Source organism: Parambassis ranga, chromosome 16 (assembly GCF_900634625.1).
Source record: "Parambassis ranga chromosome 16, fParRan2.1, whole genome shotgun sequence".
Taxonomy (NCBI): domain Eukaryota; kingdom Metazoa; phylum Chordata; class Actinopteri; family Ambassidae; genus Parambassis; species Parambassis ranga.
The window spans coordinates 5,615,357-5,640,102 of NC_041036.1; the positions used below are offsets into that span (position 1 = coordinate 5,615,357).

General features: G+C 41.8%; 3 protein-coding genes across 3 annotated transcripts in view; 2 read left to right on the plus strand and 1 right to left on the minus strand.

The window, feature by feature from the left end:
• Window positions 1-14,345, plus strand: part of rspo2 (R-spondin 2) — a 51,304-nt gene extending 36,959 nt beyond the window's left edge. The window contains exon 6 of the mRNA XM_028425829.1: window positions 13,227-14,345. Within this exon, the coding sequence (XP_028281630.1) occupies window positions 13,227-13,342 (116 nt within the window). The 3' untranslated portion in view covers window positions 13,343-14,345. The remainder of the gene's footprint in view (window positions 1-13,226) is intronic.
• Window positions 14,346-20,427: 6,082 nt separating this feature from the next.
• On the minus strand, window positions 20,428-20,976 carry LOC114448587 (hepcidin-like). The gene is made up of 3 exons (XM_028425621.1): window positions 20,854-20,976; window positions 20,689-20,763; window positions 20,428-20,613 (listed from the first exon to the last, which is right to left on the minus strand). Exons 1-3 carry the CDS (start codon window positions 20,935-20,937, stop codon window positions 20,512-20,514), a joined length of 261 nt encoding a protein of 86 aa, XP_028281422.1. The 5' UTR covers window positions 20,938-20,976; the 3' UTR covers window positions 20,428-20,511.
• Window positions 20,977-22,775: 1,799 nt separating this feature from the next.
• LOC114448586 (hepcidin-like) lies at window positions 22,776-23,459 on the plus strand. The gene is made up of 3 exons (XM_028425620.1): window positions 22,776-22,936; window positions 23,017-23,097; window positions 23,232-23,459. Exons 1-3 carry the CDS (start codon window positions 22,853-22,855, stop codon window positions 23,349-23,351), a joined length of 285 nt encoding a protein of 94 aa, XP_028281421.1. The 5' UTR covers window positions 22,776-22,852; the 3' UTR covers window positions 23,352-23,459.
• The last annotated feature ends 1,287 nt before the right edge of the window (window positions 23,460-24,746 follow it).

Genomic DNA, 24,746 nt, shown 5'->3' on the forward strand with positions numbered 1-24,746 from the left:
TTCACACTCTTTGGCCCAGTTGAGTTGTGGTTTTGCTGAACTGCCTTTTGTAGACTCTCTTGTACACACATTAGATACAGCCGTCCTCTTATTTGTTTGACTCATCTCTCTGTAAAGGGTGTGTTGTTAGCAATTTCAGCTAATCATCAGCAAACCTTCTGTGGTGCTAAGTAGATGATGATGCTTATACATCTGTGACTATCTCTATTAGACTGAAATCAAAGCCCAGGTTATTATTTTTTTTTTTTTTTGAGTTTAGGTTTTAGGTTTTACGAGTAAAACTAATGTGTCAGCACGCAGTGTTTAGAGTGTGACTTTTGCCAGAGACGTTGGTTGCGAGGCTTCCGTTGTCGTCTTCTGGCAGAGGAAATGAGGCATATGGGCCGACATCAACAGCCCCATCAAAAACAGACGTACACAAACAAACAAAGTGGCAGCAAACTGGAGGGGGAAGGGGGGGGGGAGCGGATGGGGGAGAAGGGGGCGATACAGTACAGAAGTGGAATGTTTTCATGTTCTCATGGCTCACAAACGGGAGCTATTTCCCCCCGCTGTGCAGTATATGGGCTGATATTGCCCATGACACAGTCAGGGATGTAAAGCGGACCTTCAGCCAACGCTCCCTTGATGGGCAGTTGGTGCTGTTACTACCCAGGCTTTTTTTTTTTTTTTACTGCAGTTGAGACACAGTCTCACACAGGGATGGATGGCAACAGCTTGTGATGAAATCTTTGAAGTTGGGTTTGATTCATATGGTGCATGAAATATTTGACCAGCCAAAGATGAAATTAGTTTTTACCCAAACTCCTTTTTTTATCAGATGGATGACCAGAGAGGATGATACAATGAGGTGCTGAAGGATTTCACAGAACAGCTTCAGTGCTGGCCAGTGAGAGTTAAACCTGCTGACCCTGCTTTGATTTAAATGTAGTTTTGAGACTCATCAAACCTGACATGTGTAACATTATAGGAAAACTATTTGTTTGAGATGGTATAAATGAAAAATCATCTGTTTTCTTTTTCAGTTAATTTTTTTTTTTTTTTGGAAAAAGTACCCACAACAGGCTAACCCTAGTTTGAAGCAGGCCCCTGTGTCGACATTTCTCACCTCATATTTAGATAACCCGAGCTGGTCAGAGTGGGATCTGTCTGGTCGTGCTGCATCCCAGCACCTCCTCTCTCTGTCTGCCAGACCTCCTTCACTGTTGCCAACTCTCCTGTGGGCCGCAAACGCTTTCATCTCCACATCCACAACACATCAGACAGATGAGGATGCATACGCACACACAGACTTTCACGCAGCCAGAGTGTGAGAAACATGTAATAGACACCGACAAACAGTAAAACAGACCTCACAGGCAGAACAAGTCACCACATTATCTACTCTATTCCTCGTCCCTGTTTCCATTCTCTTTTTCCTGTCTCGCACCCGAATGACACGCTCTCTCTCGTGTATCACATATCACAGTGTGAGGCTGAGGGAACAATGTGCATGCCACAGAGGAGGATGTGTTCGCGTGGCGCACATTGTTCGAGGCATTGCTCTGTGCACTGCAGTCCTCCCTCTCCAGTGGTCTGGCTGGAGGAGAATAGAAGGGGAGGCGAGGAGCCTGAAAACATCTGGTGCACAGTTGCACTGGCTCAGCCACCAGGAGCCCCACTCCACTCCACTCCACTCCACACCTCTCCTCCTCTTTCCACCCGCCTTCCCTCTATTTCTCCATCTCTGTCTCTTTATAGAGACATCACAGCTTTTAATTACAGCTGGTGATTCAGAGAGAGGTTGTGGCTTCTGACCCACTCATGCTTATAAGCGTGGACCCAGTGTATAGACATGCAGACACAACAAAACAAGCAAGTATAGGCCTGCTGGCCTTTGGCTGCTTGTATGTCTGGGTGTTTTTCTATGTGTGTGTGTGAACTAACAGTGACAAATACAGGGGGGATGCAGACTAAAAGTACAGCCATTACAGTATAAGTAGAGACCAGGGCCGACTCGCCAGGGTTGTGTGTGAGTGCTGCACTCTCATCAACACTAAAAAGCACTCGTGTGATGTCACAGGTTAGCAATGTCAGCGTAAAGGACTAAATACATTAACACATGTCGGTGACCCTAACACGTTTTCTCACAGCATAAAACGCTTCCAGGACCTGACTGAGGCTATAAACTATGTTTGACTCACAGAGGTTATTTATATATTTGAAAACAATGTATCGTGGCTGATTTTAAACCAGGTTTGCATAATTAGAAAATAGGGATTACATACATTTTTCCATGCTTATTTCAGACCACATAGCTTAATGATGCCAAACTTCTGGGGGTACGGACAGTACTGAGAGTCATGCACTGGCAGCCAGCAAGGAGAGCAATGCAGAGGTACCTAGTACCAAGCGAGCACAGCTATTGGAGATGTTGCCAGCAGCAGCCAGTTCCTTTTAAAGGGGTTGCACAACCATTTGTAACTGACAATGACAATGACTGGAAAGCTTTGGGCTACACGTGGGCAGGGGGGAATCAGACATGCCATAGAGTAAGAGCGACAGTTAGTAAGAAAACATAAAAATTTTCCCATGTTTGTTAGCACATACAATATCCAGCTTGTTATTCACTGCTTTTATTGGCCCTTTAACCACCGTTTATCAGCTGTTAAAGCTATAAAATCAGTCAGTAGAGATTCTGGGTGTTGAAGTTTTGCAAACATATGCCTATTTATATTTTTCTTGTTTTTTGGCTAGCACATTAATGCAAATCTAATATTCACCATAGTGACATTGAGATATTTCTGAATATTTGTTCACATATTAAAAATATCTGCAGTGCTGTTAAATTTAAACTCTTCTAGTGTATAAGACACCTTCCTTATATGGGGCACACGTTTAGGAAAGGCCTCTACCTCAATCAGGTCATGTTCAACATGGCTTTTAAGATTTTGACCATCATGTGAGAAAATCCTTCTTATGTGGCCTGTTTAGAGAACATAATATGATGGGTCTCTGAGGAAAATCTCAAGGCATGATTGAGTGGTCGGTGTCATGAAACTCAACCCATTCCAGGTACCATATCCAATCGCTTCAAACATAAATGCTCCTTCCCACTGGGTGGCAAGGTTCAGGGCCGTGATCCCGACAGGCCTTGAGACCGTTCTTTTGGATTAGCGGGAGCTTAAGTCTTGCTTTGATTTGATCTCTTTCTCCTTCCCATGCTGCATCTCCAACAGATGCTGCTGCCTTCTGGAGTACACAAACCTCTCCACGGCGAGGTGAGACCCTGAAATGACCGTTGAAATTGCGCTGTAATCATACACAGCTAAAAACAACAAGAAAATGTCTGCCATATGCCTCAAATCCCTCTGTTTGTGTTCTCCTGAATTGAAGGGGGATTATTGACAAGAGTATGAGCGGTGCCTGGATAAAGGAGCTGAGCGGGCAGCGACGCTTATTGCCTGTGTCTGTGATCAGATCTGTCAGAGCCACTCAGCTGTCTGTCTGCCTTGTGTTTGACAAGTGTTTGATGCAGCACAGGCCTTAGAGAGGATCAAGCCCTTCCTGAATTGGCTTTACCTCTCTTTGCAACAGGAGCTCCACAAACACATCAAACACATCTCTCCCCTCTCTACCAGCATGAACTAATGAACTATTTTTATCAAAAAATATGCTCAGCCTGTTGGATCACCATAGGGGACTGAACAACAGCACTCTTCGAGAGTTAGCAGAACAATCAAGGAAAACAAAAAGCGGCAGACAGGCTTGATTCCCTCATCACTGGCCATCGCACCGGGATTGCGGCATGATCCTGACGGCCCCGTCTTTGTTTTAGTGTCTAAGCCCTTCTGACTTAGCCTGGCTCCCCGCTTGTTAGGGTCTGGTCCTGTTTTTGGGACAGTTGTGTTCCATGTCCAAACATGTGAGGGATTTCCTACTTGAATTTCCCAGTATGGGGAAACTCTAGGGGGGATGAAGGGACTTGTGCAGAAATGAGATATAAAGAGGGAATCATGCTGAACAATTTCCTCCTATATCCTCCCTTGTTCATCTACAGACCAACAGAGACCAGGAGGATGCAAACCAGGTGGAGTGGAACATGTGCATATGAGCACACACACTCGAATACCCTCATGTACAAATATAGTGGCGTGCAGATGCCAACCATGTACACCGTTTCACACATAGCCATACTCTGTGTCATATTATAGCCATACAACACCTTAGTTACTGTTGCTATGCCTGTCACCGTGATCAGGGTGATGTTGATGACAGCAGGATTTTCATTGGTAGCTGTAGCTCAGTAATGGATCCAGTTTAACTCGTCAACAGATCTACGTAGAATACTGGCATTAGTCATCATTATGTTGGAGAAGAAAAACAATTATGAGACACTACTTGGCCAATGTTACCTTCTCCTCACTAATATCCCCATAGGGTTGCAGAAACCCCCCCTACACCTTATTGCGTGCCCCATCACAGCTGTGTTAACAACCATTTTATTCCTCTCCATAAAGCGGGCTGGGTTGATGTTGTGCAGAGGGATTCTTGGTCACGGCTTAGAGGCTCCACGAGAGGTGGCTAAGCCAGGTAAATTCCCAAGCTAGGACACTCCATTGGGGGTTGACCCCCCTCCCTGTTACTTGAGGCCCAGGCTTAAATTATATTCAACAAATCCTGGATATGCAGATTCCCCTCCCCAGACAAATAATAAATGTACCAAATATTTCTTTAATAGTGTTTGGAAGAGTTATAGCATGCTGTGTGCTTTTCCTGCTTGAGCCATTGTCCGTATGAGGGTGTTTTAAAAAGTGTACAGTTAATCCCGGTGAGGTGCTGGTTTGTGCAGAGAGGGGCAGAGCGGTGGGGGTGAGTGCATTTTATTCTATTAGTCAATAGATGCCAAGGCTGATTTGCTGTTAAAAAGAAAAGGTAGGAGTGTGTAAAAGTACACTAAACTGAACTGCCAAGTCTAGCTTTTATTAGCTTTTACTCCTTAATGGCACAGTGACAATAATGAAATATATTAGGCTGTAGCAGCAAGTTGTTGTGCGTCAGTGTGAAGACATGGAAATGTAAATGACAGTTATATCACACAAGCTTGTTATCAGGGATTGAATTGACCAAATAAATCCATACTGGATTATGTGTCTGCTGAAAATGATTAATTTCATCAGCTCGATGCAATACACTTATCGGAAACAAAGATGGATGACTATCATAACTCTGCAGGACATTTCCTGCTTTATATCCCAGCATGTGGGAATTATGAGATGGATCAAAGGCTTTATAGAGATCTCATCTTGATATAGAAGATGTGGAAATTAAAGTTGAGTGCTACGGCTCTTCCTATCTTTGAGTAAAGGCAGAGTTCACATCTGTAGTAACTTACCAGCTTGAATGATAAATTTGCTACTGTGTATCCCAGCAGGTTTCCTGATCATTGGATCCCCTATAGTCCTGTGCCAAACTACTCCTTCATGCGCTGCAGCTAACTCCTCCTCGCTCCCCCTCGCCCCCGTGCACACAACAAATACAAAAACAAACAGACCCACGCTAGCGGCAAGCCTTCAGGAACATCAGCGCAGGGCCTCCCTTTGATAAGTGCTGAGCTTTATATTTTTCTCATCAGAAATGAAACACAACATTAAGCCATTCATTAAAGTCAACTAAAGTTAATTATCCCTCATTTACCCAAGTGCCCGTGGGGCAGGAGAGCCCCCATATACTTAGGCCCAGATGTGTCGATGAGTCAGTCTCGGAGATAGCAGACCGCAGTGGGGGCTGCTCACTTCTCTCTGGGTCCTGCGGTTTTCAAGGCGCATCAGAGTCAGCGGGCCGGTCGTGATGCCTGTTCACTGCCTGGCTGCTGACGTTACCGTCCTGACACCATGGACCATGTAAAGCCACTGCAGTAGGGCAAGGCTCCGTTTACTTGAAAAAAAGTTGATAATGATCAGTTATTCCAAACTGAAAAATGAAGAGCGAGCATCATACCTCACTTGCTGGCACATTTTCTGCCTTTTGCTGAGGTTGAGTCACATAAACAGCAGGCCTCCATTCAGATTACCTCTTGCTACTGCAGGGGGCGGCAGTGTGTGTGTGTGTGTGTGCATGCGCACATTTCTGCTTTAAAGCCAAACTACAAGTCTTTACATTTTGGCAGCTTCAAGTGGAAGTGGGAAAACCGTAACAGTTGGCAGGATGTCATGGACCAGAAACCATATTACGTCATATGATTTAACTTCTCAGACCCAATTTCTTCTTTTTCTGTGTCTGGTACCCCCACCAAACGATTAGAAATAATGACTGAACCACTTTACCACTAGAGATGAGGAAATCTAGCCCCTGTTGCTGTATGCAGTTGTCTAAAGAGGAGGCATCTGCTCTTCACAGTTAAAAAGAGGCGGTTATCTTTGGATTTAAAGCTGCTTTGTGCAGATTTATGATAATAAATATGTCATGGATCTGCCTCCAGTTTTTGGTACAGTAGGACACAGTGGAAATAGTAGATAGTTTCTAAATATTATTAATAAATATGATTTACTGCACTGAACTGTAATATCATTTTTACAGAGATCACCAGTTGGACTTATATGAACACTGAGCCGCTTTGGTTCCTAGATTTATTAATTTTTTTGTGTTTATAATGCTGCTTGTTTCTACATTGAAATCAACTGCTTTTAAATTTAATGGATACATCAATGCACAGTGAAACTTACCTGTGACACATCAGGAATAAGCAAAATATAATATAACATAGTTTGCCCTAAAGATAGTGTCTTACTGTACATACAGCACGGAGGCTTAAAAGGTCTATATTAGTCCTTACAATGTCAGGTTAGCATTTGAGTATCAAAGAAACCGGAGCTTCATACCCCAAGTTTCCAACTGGGAAATCTGACCTAAAGAATCATTCCGCTGGGTTTTTCCCTAGTACTGCAGCAGAAGAAGTGATTCCCGAACTTTCCAGCAATTTGAAAAAAAATACAGTGAAAATATTTTAATGAAGGTGTAGCATAGGAAGTGGCTCAGGCAAAGCACTTTTGAGTTTGTTGGAAGTTTGGCTTAATTTAGCATCTGTCAAGTAAAGGTTTCGACTTGATAACCTACCTCTGAGTGTTGGAGCCAGCGGTGGTAACCCAAACAGCACAAGGGAACAGTTACCGTATTGTGCAAAGCATTGGAGCGTGACTTTGAACTCTGAGTAGACTGATGGAGAAGAACTTTAATGTTCAGGGTCATCATCTGTTCTGTAGCTTTCCTGAGCAGGTTGTGGCTGCTTCTCGCTGGTGTGATCGACCTTCTCCAGAGGGGGAGAAAAACATGCTGTCTGCACTGACCATCGGGCATATTAATCACCGTGTCAGTCATGCATGTTTTGCCGGGACTTCTCCGCTTAGAGACGTTAATCTCCGAGTTGGGTTTTCGCTTTAACTTACTGTCAGTGAAACAAGGCATCAAAGAGCCGAGCAGTGAGCTAACCTGCTTTTTTAAATCTCTGTGCAGATCCTCCACCGGGCCATAGATGAGAAAATAATGAGCGACCTAATCCCAACATTAGCTTTTTAAATCGGAATGCGTATGTTTTAAATCATTCTCACCCAGCAGCGCTGTGATAGTAAGCAGAGCACGGGGGAAAGGGAAGGACAGACTGAAAGAGTGAATGAAAGAGTGTGATCCAGAGTAACCTTGTTAGGCCTAAGTGACGCTGTGCAGAGAGCCTCTTGTCAGTTGGTTGGCAAGATGAGCTCCTTGTAAATGATTGTCTTGCCTGTCAAAAGGCGATTTCTTTTTTCCTACATCTGACGTCTGCGTCTCTGCCACAGCTTATTCTCCATCTAGATCTGTATCTGTTACGAATTTCTAAATTTCATCTCCATCATGTTCTACTCTGCCCCGAATGTCAAATCACCATTCTTTAGTTTTTTTTCCCCCTGCAGTCTAACAACAGCACAAAGCTCCATTAAAAGTTTTGGCTTACCTCCTGGTCTACGCCTTAATGAACTATGGGTCACTTGAGGTCATGCCGCTGTGTCCCACCTATAAATCAACTGCAAACTAAGTTCAGCGGCAATATAGGGCAGTGTCAGCGTCCGTAACCTTTTCCCAGACAGAGGAGTTGTCGGTGTGTGAGTAAAGAGAGCACTGGCTGGCCACAGATCCTTTCCCCTTCACAGCATTATAAATGTATGTGTGAGGAGGCCCTTAATGGCTGCTAATCCAATTTCTGCCACTGAAATCAAATCTCACTGGCGCCAGTAGTTCTCCCCTTCCCTCACAAATAATGGCCTCCGCTTTGGCCTGTTTATGAAAACGACAAGCCGCCAAAAATTCCGGCTTTACCTTCCTTAAGTCCACCCGAATCTTCTTCAAAATTGTTTGGATTTTTATTTTTTTTTGTTCTGCCCCCATCCCTTCTCCATGTCCTACGAAAGTTATTAATTGACCGTCTGCGTCGTGTGGAGGGATGGGGTAACAGGAGAGCAGGGGCGAGTTTTCAGCAGCATAGGATACCATTTACCGTATGTCTTAATGCCTTCTCGAGGTCAGCCATCGATTTTTCTCAAACCGCAAGGCAATGGAGATAAGATTAGGCCTTCGATTACTGCACTGCCGCCGGAGCCGTTAGTGGATGAAATCACTTGGTGCATTGCTCTTTTTTAAGCAGGTCACAGCCTCTGTGATTATAGGGTAAATGCAGATACCCCCCATGACAGCTTGAGGGGTAAGTGAAGAGCAGAGAGGTCTCAGAAATCCTTCTGTATGGTGACAAAAAGTCAACACAAGACAGACTTCAGAGGAATACAACACCAGTTCGTGTCTCTCTCATGTAAACTTATACATATTCTTGAATTTGGTCCCCTTTTCCAAAACAAAGATATTAGCTTTGACACAGATGAAGGGAGCTTTGGCTTTGGCTTCTTTCCCCCTGGATATGGATTTGACTGATTATCTTTCAGTACATCAGTTGGACAAGTAGTCATATTGCCATTCCGCAAGAAGATATTATTCTGGAGTGCGAGCCTAATAATACGATATGTTTAAATAGCACTTAACTCTTAGTTGGATCTTTACCATGCAGTTGTCTCAATTATTGCTGAGAGCCTCAAATAACAGCACAGGGACACGAAGAGGGGGGAAGATGGGGGAGAAGGCGGCAGATCCCGGCTGGCTTTGAGAACTTATTGCGGAACGTCCACCACAGTGCCTGCAGCGAAGTTTAATATCTCCTTCCTCGTTTGTTTTGGCAGCTTCAAAAATTGGAGGTGACGCTAAGTATTTCTCAAGCTCACGTATAGGTGATATAGAAGCTCAGACGCTTAGGCTTAAAGGGCATGCATATCATTCAAACACACACACAGCTATATAACGGAATTCTGCAAAGGTCAATTTTGACAGCGGTAAACAACTATCCCACCGCAGGCTCTGCTTCTGATTCAGAAATACAAAACATTTTGATTTGCTCATGAGATTTTTGTTTGTTTGTTTGATTTACTGTTCATTTCAAACTCAAACACAAACGTCAAACTGGCAGAGGAAGATCGTATCTATGAAGGAAAACCAAACATTGGTGAAGCTGTGGTTTACTGTAGTGATAACAAATGCAGCCAGAACGGAAAGAAAAGTACAAAGAAAGTTTGTAATTTACTTTAAAAAAAAGAAAGAAGCTGTGCTCCTTTGATTTGATCCTCGCTGTGCCAGTTACGACGCAAAACAAAGACCAACAGTGATTTGAAACCTACTGCGCCTTCCAAGACAAAATTATCTTTACATGCTTTAAGATTTATGAATTTGTTCTTGGTTTTGAAAGCAATTGAGGCAAATTAAACTGTTTCCTCTGTGAACCCTGGTAATCAGCTTAAGTGATTACATCGGTCGTAAATATGAGATGATGAAAGCTCAGTGCTCAGAGTGCCCCTAGGAAAGGCTAAATGGGAGTTCATAGGGTAGATAGATATGATAGAACATCTCAGCAGGACTGTATCAGATGCAGGGGGAAGGGGCTTGTGTGGGGATTGGTTGCCCTCTAGCTGTCAGCATTGGATTATGAAATATGGTCCTAAATTAGTGTTGAGGTGAGTTTATGAAGTGCCATCAGTAAATTCGGGGGCTGAGGTTTGATAATGCTGCTGTGGAGGAGGATAATTGGCAGAAATCTGTTTTTGCAGGGGAAAGTGGTGGCTCATAAAAGTCAAAACTTGTCAATATCTGCTAAACAAACAACAGAAATGTAGCAGGATGGGAAAGGGTCTGTGATGGGTAAGGTTTTTCTGAATAGCACAGCGAAAGTAAATCTATCAGCACAGAGCAGGGTTTGTTGATTTATATGGCTACAGTGGCTACAAAAGTGAAGGCTGGAAAGCATTAGGAATCAGCCTTTAGAGTGCATTTGGTTTCTGCTGTGAAGAACCCCTCTCTTTTTGTGTAGTGTATCCCATGAGTATATGTGCAGCTTGAATGAGGATTTGACTTGTTCTCTGTGTGTCATGAGCTTGCTGCATAACCAAAACAAGAAACAAAGCTTCACTACAAAGTAGAAACAATAAAATGTTTTATCTAAAACACTTATACCTGCTTATTACATATACAGACAATATATAACATCTGTTTATGTCCATTTTACATGTTTCATTTAATGAGGCCTTATCACATCAAATCAGTTTATTTGCCACAGAAGGGTCAATTAGTAATTTAAAAAAAAATGTGCTGGTACCTTCAGTTAATGCTAACAAACACAAGCACACAGAGAGTTAATGTCCTGTCAGTTCTGTTTCACGCAAGACCTTATTTCATAAAGCAGGAAAACAAAAGGACAAATAATTTTTTATTTTTCTTTATATTTTTTAATCCCATTTGAATTTTATGAATTATTTATTTTCAAAGAAAATTGCAACTTGTTGTAGACATAGAAACATGTGGCTTTGTGTCAAACTGGTTGTTCAGCTTAAGAGCTGTAGCTTGACCCCTCCATTCTTGACATGTACAGTACTATTTTTAAACTTGACACGTACACTTCATTCGTCTCTTTGAGGCAGTTGAGTAAAACATATTATTGATGCCAATGAAAAAACATGTTGTGCCTGTGTTGAGCAGAGAACGAGGCCTTTTCTTTTTAAGTTATGGCACAAAAAAAAGAAGCATGGACAAGAAGAGGAAGGAACATATATGGTGTTGTAAACAAAGCTGTAAAAAGTTGTGTACTCACTGTAAAATGACTAATATGTTTACTAGTGTTTCCACAGAAGCTCAGTCTGTGCGTGCGTGTTTCTGTATGTGTGTTTTGTGAGCATCAATCTCTTCAGATTACAGATCTCTTGCCCAGTCCTGAACTAGCCAGGAAAACTACTTTTTTTTTTAACTAAGTCTCACATATTTATTTGTGTTTGAAGCAATTTGCTGTAAATGCAGGCTCTTTTTTTCAGTTTTAAATGCAGCTTTGCGTCCAAGGAATGGCCCATGAGGGCTTCGCCCGTTAGGGAGGGAGTTTAATGCTGCACTGTGCACTTTATTGCTGTCAAATGTAATTCATCTTGAGCTGATTGCAGCGAACGGCATGTTTATCAGGCACCTAGCAACAGTGTTTTAAATAAAAGTGACCTCTTTACAGAGCAATTAGGAACATAAACCTATAGGCCAAATACCTGTGAGCCCAAGGTTTACTTTGACGTCAAGATGTCAAACATCTAAAGTGGCTTCAGCTAAGCAAGTGTACAGACATTTTTGAGAGTTTGATGGAAGAGATGTGAAAGTTGTTTTTAACAGGAGGTGTGTGCGAGAAACTTTATTGCCATGGCTCAGATTGGCAACATGACTCAAAATAACAAGATTAGATTAATTGCAGGAAATAGCTCGAGAGATGGTTTGATGTTTGCATGCATCTGTATTATTCATTGGGAGACCCTATTAGCAGAGCAATATCTTGGCCTCTCATGCGTGTCAGCTTAAACGACTGAATATTTTTCAAATCTACCTCACAGTGCGGCTCTGAGAACGTCTTTTTGTAGGGGGCAGTTAAAGGGCCACCGCAATCCCAGCACATATGAGAAGGCAATTAGAGATAATGCCACAATTTACACACTGTTACCTATTGTGTGTGTGTGTGAGAGAGAGAGAAAAAAGCCTGAACAAGTGCAGTTATAAGACCCAGAGTGTGAGTATAAGACCTGCGCTCTAGTCTTGTTTTTCTGTTGCGCTTTCCCCCTCAGCGAACCATAGCTCCTTTCTATGTGCTCTAGATTAGGATGATAGTGTCTCATCCAAGCCTTACTCCACTTTTCCCCCCATTAGATTTTCTTTTCCCTTAAATTCCCTCACACTCAGTCGCCCCCCCTCACACACATACATCTCGCACACACACCTCGTTATCTTATTTGTGGCCTTGGCAGCCAGTTTGTTGCCTTGTGGTTCGGTAGCCAGAGGTTTCTCTGTCACAGAGAGCCGTGGGTGCAGAACCCTTCACCGCACAAAGCTTCCATGAGAGCAGGAAGTCAGTTCCCAGCATGCCTTGCCCATCCCAGTGAAACCTGGTATGGATTAACCTTGGGCTGGGAGACCTTTCCAACTTGGAAAGAGAGTTATGCAACTTCCCATACTTATCTCCCCACTCTGTTGCAGTGACAGTGAAAAGTGTTGGGCTGAGCAGACATTTGTTTAAAACTGAGGTTTAGTCCTGAGTGTTGGAGCAAGCTAAGACCTGATATGAGATGTTTTTAGTTTTTATATAATGCAGTATTTGGAAAATGTTGCATAACCTGTAGGATACCCCTACCTTTTTGGTGTTCTTGAAGCTGCCACACAGCATCAAGTTTTATATCCCAAAATAAGCAGGTGGAGTTCATGCTGATGCCACATGTTCCACACCACTGCTTTAAAATCAAGAGAAGCAGAGCTCATTATTTTATTATTAAAAGGTGTTCATTTCATTCACTAGTATCTTGAAATTGTCCTGTTTTTTGTTTTTTTTTGTAAGATGATCAGATTTATATTAAAAGTAAAAAAAACGGTCCCGACATAGTATTCACCACTTTGCCATCTTACTTACTGGCAACCTTTTTGGCCCTGGGTAGATGTGGCCCCCTTTCCTCAGCTGGTAATCCAGCCTTGATCTTCATGCAACATTAGCTGCAAAATAAAAGCAGGAAAATGAGGAAAAAAAGAAACAAATGAACAAATCTGTGCCTGAATAGTTGTTGCTTGATAGTAGGAAAGATATATAACTATTTCTCCCTTTTTGTACCCAGGTGGTTCAGGGAAACACCGATCCAAAGAACCAAAGAAGAAGAACAAGCAGAGGCTGCGGTTTCGGGCCCAGAATCAACACAGCGACCACTTGGCCTCTGCGCGCTCCAGCCAATGAGGACTGAAACTACCCATTAAACAAAAGAACCAACGCAAAGCTGCTAGCCGCTATTGCACCCACATTCTGACTGACGACTTTACCCCCACCACCTCCCATCCGCCCTTTCAGCCCTCCTCCCCTACCTTAGCCCTGCCCACCAGGACTCAGCCATCACTCACAAATCCATCACTTAAAATATACGCTGTATTACGTGCAGTACCAACACAGTAAACACACGCTTCATGCCTCTTTCTCCCCTTGCTGCAGTGACCAGCCAGGTGACTCTGTTTCCCCCTCTCCCCAGCCCCACCCCTTGCCTTGCCTTGTGGACCCTTTACATTTGACATTATTGAACTCATTTCCCAGTCATTAACAATGTCATTAACCGTCCAAGGTGATGGAAGACGTAGGGGAAACCCAGAGGTACTGTGGAGGCAGGAGAGTCGGAACAAAGAGGGCGATGGATGGGTGAGGTAGGGAGGGGAAGTTGGCAAGCTAAAGTGCTCGGGACAAGGATGAAAATATGCTGGAGGATCGAGAAGCAGAGGAGGTTCGGCTGAAGCAAACAAAGTTGATGGACAAAAAAAAAATGTTATCTTGAACTGAGAGAGACTGTTTTTTCTTTCTATATTTATGTCCAAGCTACCCTCACCTTCTTGCTAAATGGAGACGGAGTGTACCCATGTGTGGCCTTTATGTTATGTACATTTTTGAGAGTAATATTAATTACCATGCATAGTTGCAAAGTATTTTATTCTCAGCACAAACTGTTTACGTTCAGGCCGCTTTATGCTCTAACTGTATAGTGTGGACTTAAAAAAAAAAGACAAAAACAAAGAAATTTAGTTGTTCGACTAGCATGGCAACAGACTCGTGTACATAGTTGATCTAATTATAAAAGCTTATTACTGTATTTTCAGTATTGACTCGTTCACCGTTCTAAATGTTTTAGGTTCATTTAAAAAACAAAAGGTTGTAATACAAGCTGCAGATGAAAATGATTAAAAAATAAATAATAAACATAGCCACCACATAGCTATTTCATTTATATGGTATATATTTGATTTATTTATTAATTGTTTTGTACTTTTTTTTTGTTGAGTGAGAATTTTTTTTTGCCTCATACTGTTACTCTTATATGCTGAAATATTCTTTGCGTTCCTTATAACAGTGCATATCTTTAACATGTGGAAAAAGGTTTTTGTCTGCCTGTCACGCAAGTGTTGTATTACATTCATTTGACCTCATCTACTGATTTTGATGTTTTAAAACAAGAGAAGAAAATACAAGACTAATAAAACCATGCTTTGACATACTCTAGGTTTATTAATTAGGATCCTGCAAATGTATGGTCATAGGACTGCATATGTGTACATTGTGTTTTATTAAAAATACATTTCATGTGACTGTACGATGAAGCCTTTCATTATTGTCTGTGGCTATAATATATGTGGCTAAACTGAAACTGTCATTTCCTTGTCTCACTTCTGAGTACAATTATGTGATTCCAAAAACATTTGTGAAATCCATCATGTCGCACTGCGTGACACAAGTGCTACCGCCAGCCAAAGGATTGGACATGGTCGATTGGGCCTTAGCAGCATGACAGCACCGGGTTTGTAATTCACTATGACGTACCCTGGTGCACACTGCAAAACCAGCGCATGCCGTCGGTGGCTCATCCATCCCCACCGCCGTGCTGTTACGCCCTAACAACTTGTATTTGGCGTTGGCACTTGTCTTTCATCAGCACAACACGAAATCAATCACCTCCTTATGTGATGCAAGTCGCTTCGAAACATCAAATAAAGACATTTAAAACTCTTCTTCATGCTAAATCTCGCCGGGATATGGGCAAGAAAATGTTTTAATGCAGGTCATGGCTAATTTAGCCCAGGATCCACACTGTATAATCGCTGTCCCAAAAGACAGAGAGAAAAAAAAAATATCTGAATCTGCCAGACAGCTTATGGATGCACAGTAGCAGATGAATCACACTGTGACACATATATATCATCCTGGGAGAAAGAGACCACAGTCTTCCTGCTCTGGTTAACCCCCTCCCTGAAATCACACATGATATTTCCATAGGGAGGCTGTCAGTGTTGAAATACTCCACTCTTTATGTGTTTCCACGGCCATCTTGAAGCCTAATGCTGCCGTCTTGGGTGCCTGAACATCTTTCACAGGTGTTCAAAGTGGCATGTTGGATTTTAAACAGGAGGCTATTCGTTTTCACAGCTTAACACTTCCACTGACTGACATTAGCACTGTGGAGCCACAAAACTGACAACTTGAAGGAAAAGTTAAAAAATATATATATACCTTAATGCAACACAAATAATACACAATTTTGCTGAGTGACAACAGCCAATGGACATTTAGGTTTAATTGTCCGTATGTTGAACAGCACAAGGTGAAGCAAAGTGTTGAAGACAAAATGTCAGTGTAGCTTGTGAAAAAGCACTTTTTTTTGGTCAGGCCTGTCACAATTTGAATATATTTTAATGGTTTACACTAACAGTCTTACAAAGCACACATGTAATGTGTGTCTAGTTAAAAATAAAATAAGCAAATATATATAAATATATATAGATTCTTTTGTTTAATGACAATTAAGTGGTAAAAAAAAGGAGAGAGGGGGGAAAACAGTTTTGGGCCTTCATACAGAGCTACATTATTGTCATAAAATTGCCCATTCCTTTCAAATAATCCCTAACGTGGCACAAGGGAGGTCAATAAACGGCCAGTTGGGTCCAGCAGTGAATGAAGCAAAGCAAAAATGACTGGTGCAGGGAATGAAATAAGGCGTAGATGTAGCAAGTTGTTTTAAAAGACATCTGCTGCTGGTTACAAGTTAATGAACGATTCACAGATGTCATCCCCTGGGCCAGACTATCACTGCTCCAGACTGGGGGATTAAACCTAAAGGCTTACGGAGAGGAACTGCACTGAAGTGGATTCATTAAGCACAAGACCACCACTAAAGCACACATTGCTGCATGTACAATGGAAAAAAAGAAAGGAGTACAATGAATTGCATGGAATATTTTGGATGAAAAGACTTGTTTACTATCCATCATCTTTTTTTTTTTTCTTCAACATCATTCGGCACATTTTTTTTTCTCCCACAGTGAAAAACAGGACACTGATGGTATTCTTAGTGTTGTTAAGAGGGTTAACAGTCATCCACACATCAGAAGGAATGGTCCTCCCTGTATAAACCACTTCTGTAAACTGTGTGTATCCCTGCCTCTCTGTGTGTGTGTGTTTTAATGTTTGTGCTGAATGTGGTTAGGTGGCTGAGACTGAAGCTCCCTTTTAATCTGACAGAGAGCATTTTCATTAGTCCTGTTGGGTCCTATTATTAAAGCCTGCTTCAAAGGCACAATAAGTGAAACCGCTAACAGGAAATGACCCAGTGGGCTTGAAACTGTATGGATCAGTGATAGCAATCTGTGCCTTTAAAGCAGGTTGGGGAATAAGTGCGTGTATTGTACACAATGTATATACTCACTGCAAGACAGTAAGAGGATAAGAGGAGGGGCTCGAGGACCTCTGCTCTACATTCACATGCTGGTAACCACTGCAAGTGTGCAGTTGTGGCACATGTGACACATTCGTTCCAATGCAGATGGCAGAAGTGGAAGTTATGACATTGGTGGGGCAAATAAGATTGCCCGGGATAATAAATGCTGTAATAATTTGCTGTTTTTAATAACTGTATAATGAGGCATTGCTTGCCTTTTGAGTTGAGGGAAATCTGGAATCATTAATCTTCATATGGGTTAGCCGTGGTGTTTGGCATGGGCAAAAACAGCAATGAGTAGGAACATACTGGTGTCAAAGGACAAGCAGGTCTTAATATTTTGTACAAGTTTGCCATATGTTACACATCATGGTGTGTACAAGCCCACTAAATGGTGGCATTAATGGGTGACTTTTATTACTATACTCGCTCCTAATTGCAACAATGCAATCCAAAGTCAACTCTCAATGCTGGATTTGGCTCTGTTCGGAGTTGCTAGGTAACAAGTTAATCCCTAAAATAAATATGTTCTTCAATAAAAGCTAATTGTCTGTGACAGTCATTTGCTTTGCTGCAGAAACTTTCGAAACGGGAAACTGTTAAAATAGAGCCGGACTGGCAGGGTTGTGGTAAAGCTGCGTGTGTCATGATCATGCATGCCCATCCACATCTGCCTCGCCTTGTGGGTCAGGAAGTGTAGATTCATGGCCTTAAAGCTCAGCCCATGCACATTAATATCAACATATATTAGAGTTTAAATTCTTGGGTGACAAATGGGGGAATATTTATAAGTCACTAGATGTGGTAGTGTTTCAGTTAGGCTTCGTTGCAGCAGGTGCAGTAGGGGGAATGTGGGATTTCTTTTATCACCATTCATTACATGGAACAGGAATTCCTATACTGACCTTGCGTGATGTTTCCTAAGGGTGCTGTAAGCATTTATTTTGATTTAACTGTATGTTCTTGCTAGGATCCAAACACAACACAAAGCCATTGTCCCTGGGTTTGCTTTGGGGGGGGGTATAGGCAGAGCGGCCCTGTCCCTCCACTCAGGATGTGACACGCAAAGGCTTTATGACCTGAACTGAATCATACTGCACACCTTAAATGCATTACAGACTGGGCAAACATTTCCTCTCTCTGGTACTCTGAGAGCCATGGGCACAACCATTATATTGGGCTCAGGAGCCAGCTGGTGAGGACAAATCCACACAGATTCCTATTTTCCCCCTCCTGACTCTCTGGCAGCTCTGCTCCATTCATTCAATTTTTATATGTGCCCACTGCCTAGTAGCTGTGTTACTACCGGTTTCAAGGGAGAATTAATCGAAAACAGGTCTTATTAAAGTATATTAAGACCAGTTGAACTGGATATAATGTGCTCAGTAAGGGCCCAGAAGGGTTGTATCTGAGCCATAGCTGACACTTGTGGCTTCTACGAGCGGGGATATGTTGCTCTGTAGTGGCAGTGCTTTGTTTCCAGGGGGGGTATTCACATAAGCCAAGTGTTGCATTGTGGGTACGCAGATTTTAAGTGGGTATGAATACAGCAGGGGGTAAAAGAGGGTCTCATTGTCCAGGAATGTTTATCCCCCCCCTCAACCTTTATTCAGGGCCGGGTTATGCAGCAGCATGCTTCAGAAGCAAACTTTGCCTCCACTTGGAGGGTCTGTAGACGAAACATTCATTCACACATATACACATGTACAAACAGTCGTTATCATAAGGAGCCAGTGTGATTGTTCCCTCAAGGCATGGCGGGGTGGGTGGGAGTGGAGCTGCAGCAGCAGGGTGTTGTGCCGGAGTTTTGCAGTGATGCTCCCAGTTAAGCGAAGCACAGTCATCATCCTCAGCACAGCAGATTTTATTGAGCAGTGTGTGGGTTGTAGAAACATGTTTAATCAACTCAGCTATAGGGGAGGTCTTGACCTCATGGCAGTGGTTCCCAGCTTTGATTGTCTGTGTGTGTGTCTCTGTGCATGTGTGTTTGTGTATGGTGTGAATGGCTCACAGCCTTTGCTGTGAAGTGTGACCTGCGGTGGAGCCTCTGGTTCACACTCTGGTCTCTGCTGTTGCTGGTTTAAGTGATTAACTGTAGAAAGTGATGACTAATCTGTCGGTGCAGAGTCTAAAAACAATTGCAGTAAAATGAGATATTGCTAAAAATATTGTCAGTAATGCTGCCCTCTGGACCCAATCATGGGCAAAATAACAGAAAACTCTGTTATCCATTTAAAAATGTATTACTCACACTTTCAAATCACATTAAATGTTGTGTGTGTACAGTATTTCCCTAAGCACAGGCGACAGTTAATATGTTGTGATTGGAACACAGAAACATCAAATTTATGTGCATTTAGACACAATTGTATTATTTATTGTATTGGATTGTATATTTTTTTGAAGTCATTCATTATATATACAGTATTTACATAGCACACATCTTTATCTATTAACATTTGTGGTTCTAAATATACAGGATGCATTGTACAGAATCTTAAAGCTCCAATCATCAGGTATTGGTTGGCCAATACTTTGGTTTATACCTGAAAACAAACAGCCTACTTTGTATTTAGTGACTGGACTTTAGCAGTTCACAGTTCACAGTAGCTATTGTACTTGTCTCAATGATTATCTCTCTGGAAAATCGTGTGAATCCCTCAACATAAAACACCCAGGAACCTTTGTTTTTGTATTTCTAATCACTTGCCTGAAGAGTGAAAGATCTAGTACGCTGCTGTTCAATGATCAATAGCCTCCTAATTGCTGCCTGCCTGCCTGCATTGTGTCTGGTATGTGTGTATGTGGGCATGAGTCAGATAAAATAAACCACATGGTGCATGTGTGTGTGTGAGGAAGCTGAACAGAACCCTCTGCACTCATTCACTATCTCCTTGTGTGGTTTGGCAGCAGCTCTGTTGGTATGGGGGCGTACAACGGGCATCCGTCTGGACGCGAGGCAGAGGCCTGGCACGGTGCTCTGCTCAGCCCCCTGCAAGGCTGCATGAGGGTGGGATCAGAGCAGGAGTCCGCCTGGCTCCAGACTGGAAGTCTGTTCATGTGTGAGTGAGAGCAAATGTGTGTGTGTGTGTGTACATGCACTCCTGTGTGTATGGAGGTAATTAAATCGTAATCACACTGGCTTCAACAGAAACCACAGGTTGGCTATTGTTTCGCCTGTCACTTGCAATATGTTGACCTCTCTGTACATTGTTTCCCCATTCATAACTCCATCCCAGTCTGTGGGTGTGAGTTCCTTAATCATCTCTGCACCCATTTAACACCAGGCCATTTATTTAGCCTTTGTGGTCATTATAATTATGAGGCATGATCCAACGGTGCTGGAAGTAACACAGTATTGTGCACACCAACATGGCCGGGCGCCATACCTCCCTGTACTGTACTGGATAACAAGTGAGCCACCGCAGAGCTGAGGCTGCTTTGTGCTTGGACAACAGACCACCCTTAGAAAATACATTTGCCTCTGGAGGTGTTGTTTGTTGGGGCCCAGTGGATAAGTATTACTTCCTGAGCACATTGCTATAAACCTGCAGATATGTTCTGCATGCTCCAGTTCAGTGACAGCAGATTTTTAATTTAACAATGCAAAAAAACAGAAAGTAAATTTCAGATGTAACTCCTGAAATCAGAAGCAGACTCACTCGCAGCACATGCCGCAGACTCCAAGGGCACAGCAACCGCAGCAATAACGACATCTAATAGGGCCGGTGTAATGTTTCTGCCTGATGTCATATGGCATCTGTGTGAAAGACATGAGTAAAGTCACTCATTCTGTCCCTTTGTCATGTTAATCTCTGCCTTCTGATCAACGTACCAGCCATGTTTCCACTGATTCTTCTCGCGAAGCATCTAGGTTGTTGCTGCTCTCTGCATTGTCGTCCTCTTGCACCTGTTGATAAGTTGTAGACATTTATCACACTAACATCCTAGCATCCTTAAAGGAACATAAAGCTCCCAAGCAAAATCAATACGCTCTTACTTGAGTGAATGGGAATGCAGAGTTTGTCTGAATAATGCATAGAAAGATAAACATGGCAGCAACTGCAACAGTGAATGTCTTCATGGTTAGAGTTGGTGGTTCCTGCTGTCAGCTCTTTGGAGTGTGCTGGTATTTATACTGACCTGGTCACTGCCTCATCACTGGCAGTGCCAACACAGGAATGCATCAGTGCCTGGAAATCCCAGCAGTGCTTGCTGGAATTTCTAATAGGAAATTCCAGAAGAACTGAACACAGAGTTCTGTTATTTAACAGCTTGACAGCAAAGAGTCCTGCATCTTATAATTTATATTTAGATTTATCTAAGAGGCTCTATATCTTGTAAAGATCTATTGCACCGAAAAGAGTAAATATAATCTATTAGGTATATTTGATTGAATGATGCAATGCAGACTTCATTCCAAATGTATTTCTGATACAGCAAGATATGTATACAGAAATGTATGTACGAAAATAAGTTATTTCATACCCAACGTGCAGTTTTAACACTAAAATTTCGCTTTCCAGAAGTCTTACGCAATAACCAAAATTCCTTACTCCACCCCCCTTCCATGTACTGATAACTGATAACCTCTGAGCTGTGTACTCATTTCAGTAGGTTTCCTCTGTGTAAATAAACAAGACAGGTTTATTACGTTCCAAAGAGGAAACATACTCATAGTAATGGTAACACAGGACAAACTTTACATTTTATTGAACATATTTTATTTTGTGGATATAAACTCTGTTTTCCCCTCCAGTCCAGCAGGTGGCAGTAATGTGCCTCTAAACTAGTTAGCCAGAAGCCAACAATCCCCAGAAGAAGAAGAAGAAGCAGACACATGGCTGAGGTGCATGGCAGAGTTTTGACTTGATGGTAAATGTGGCTGCTTGATGCAACGGGTATTTTTACTGTTTGTTGGATGCTGGTTCAGTGATTGTTGCATGATCAGCCTGACAGCAGCGCAGTCTGAGCAGAATTTCAGCTTGCATGTGTGTGTGTGTGTCTGTCTGTCTGTCTGTCTACCACTGTGAAGTAAGTAAATTGACCTTTTAAATTGCATATTTTGCTATGATCAGTTAACTTAATATTGTAGTATTCATTGTCATATTCATTTTGCCATGCTTGAAAAACACAGTCTCTTGTTATAATAAAATGTATTTATCCTTAAACAATATATTTTCTTGTTGTACGGAGATATTTTCACCTTATCTTATAAACGTATGTGACAATGAAAAACGTTTCTTGATATAACAACCTATTTAAAATGCTTTCATCAAACAGTACAGGAGTCAGGAGATTCTACTAATTGCAGACAGAATTATTATAGAAAGTTTTATTAATATAGAGACAGAAAAGTATTAAAAAAGTACTGATCAGATATAGGTTGATACAGGTGCAGATAATCAATATTGCCTCCAATAAGTGTAATAGTAATCTATGGTAGATTTTTTTATCCAATCATATTTCAGCTAGCTTCTGTTGCCAGGTTCTATGAAATCTGCCTAACGCTTTCAGAATCAACAGAGCATGCTTACGTGCGCTGTAAGTGAACGGACACAGTCAATAGCCAATCAGATCTCGAGTCAGTGCCACCAAGGCCAGCTAGAAGGCCTTACGCTGATTGATGAAACTGAAACACACAGAGAAACTGAAGTCTTCCTGAGCAAAGAAAGGAGCATGGATTTTATTATCAAATAAGCAGGCACTGTGGAGGAGCTCCGTCTTGGTGAGTGCAAGCATTTTATTTTTATTTTATCTCTTAAAATCACCTTTTATTTTGGACTTTGACAGTATCTGTGACCTTAGTTTCCCACACTTCCCACACTTATTTTAAAATGTACAAACATTAGAGAACCATGCTGCCGAAAGCAGCCGAGTGATGAAGCAACCGTGGCCCAAATGTGTATAAAAGCAGCAACGTCTTCAGTCAACCTTCAGACGAAACCTGACAAGAGTCACCAGGAGAGCCAACGGACTTGAACTCAAACCGTCTGAAGATGAAGCCTATCAGCGTTGCAGTGGCAGTGGCTGTTGTGCTCACTGTTGTGTGCATTCAGCAGAGCTCTGCTATGTTCTTTGAGGTAAACTCCTTACTCAGACTCATTTAATGCACTTATTTAACACAAAATACAACATTGTTTCATGAATGGTTCATTTACAGGGACAGGACCTGGAGGTGGAAATGAAGAACGACCATTCCCTTGGGGAACAGGAGCAGGAGTCTGCAATGGGCCACACCACGGTGCGTTACTTCACCGAATGAAACATTACATGTACTGTAAGATTAATAAAATAGAAGTGGACACATTGCATAGGGACACACAGTAAAGACAAAGACGCATAATGTTTTGCTCATATTTGTTTCCCTTTACACAGATGGTGTACAGTTATGACCCAAAACAAGTTACGTGTCGCTATTGCTGTGGATGCTGCTTCATGCCTCAGTGTGGAGTATGCTGCACGAAAGTAATCCAAGAATCCAAAACACACATCTAAATGTTATTTAAAAAAAATCTATGCAATATTTCACCAATGCATCTTGCTCTACTCACATTTTTTGTGACTCAAATTTAGAAGTAATAAAAACAAATGTTTCTAATAAAATGTGTCTTGATTGTCTTTAGTAATACAAATAGGCTGAGATTTAGAGCAACTGGAGTATGTAGCATGTGAGCTTTAAAACCGTTTTCCATTAATCGATTAGTATAAATAGCAGAAATAGCTCTTAGAAGCAATAACAAGTATGTCTTTATGACATAGTTATCAGTATTTTTAATAGCTTCTATCTGCAAAAACACTTTGCCATGATTTTTGAAAGATTGTACTACGTGTTGTACTTTGTTTTTATATTATATATATTATATTTATATATTATATATTTAATACTTTTTACTATTGGTAGGTGTTATTCTACCTTATTTATTTTATTTTAGACTACATGTGTTTGGTCGATGAACACTATACTAAGGTGAGAGAGAAAGAGTATTTGGATTCCTCTGCATGGTCTAGACATATTGTGAAACTGACAAAGTCTTTGAACCTTTGAATATTTAAAGTCTCATTTGTTTTTCATGATTATATTAGTAATAACTTACACATTGAATAAAATGACACTGAAGTTTATTGTGACAACACATTCATTACATTAACACGTTCACTGAGCACACTGTAATACAACATGACAAACTCAAGTAAAGAAACATTGTCAACATTATGAGCACTAATTTGTAGATGTACAAAAAGATAACTGTAAGAAAACTAATATTTAGGGGATCCGCACCCATTTGCAGCACCGTCCACAGGTACGAGGTTTGCAACATCCACAGCAAAAGCGACAAACGTAGATAAGCCTCCTAGCATTAGAGGTTGCCTGAGTAAATGATAAAAGACATGTATTTATTGTTTCATTCATTAGTTGAAACTGTAATTTTAGTGTAATTTACTATATTGATTCAGTGAAGTGAACGCACCCTGTTTGAGTCCACGGCTGTGTCCTGCTGTGGTTTGCCAACAGGGTTGATGCTGCTCAGGTCTACCTCCAGTTGTTGTACCTGTCCATGATGAAAACTGATCTCAGTATTCCAACAACACATTTATGAAAATAACTGTTGGTGTTGCGTCGTGTTGTTACCTCAGGAGCTGCTGCAGAGCTCTGCTGAATGCAAATAACAGTGAGCACAACGGCCACTGCAACCGCAACACTGAAAGTCTTCATCTTCAGAAGTTTGTTAAAGTCTTTCTCTCTCTTGGAGACTCTTGTCCGCTGCTTTGTGATTGTGAAGTGTGCAGAAGGTGCTGGTATTTATACTCATTAGACTGTCTTATCACTCAGCGTGGATCAGTGTGGATAAAGATATGAGCTGTAATATTATAATATCAGACTTAAAGGAG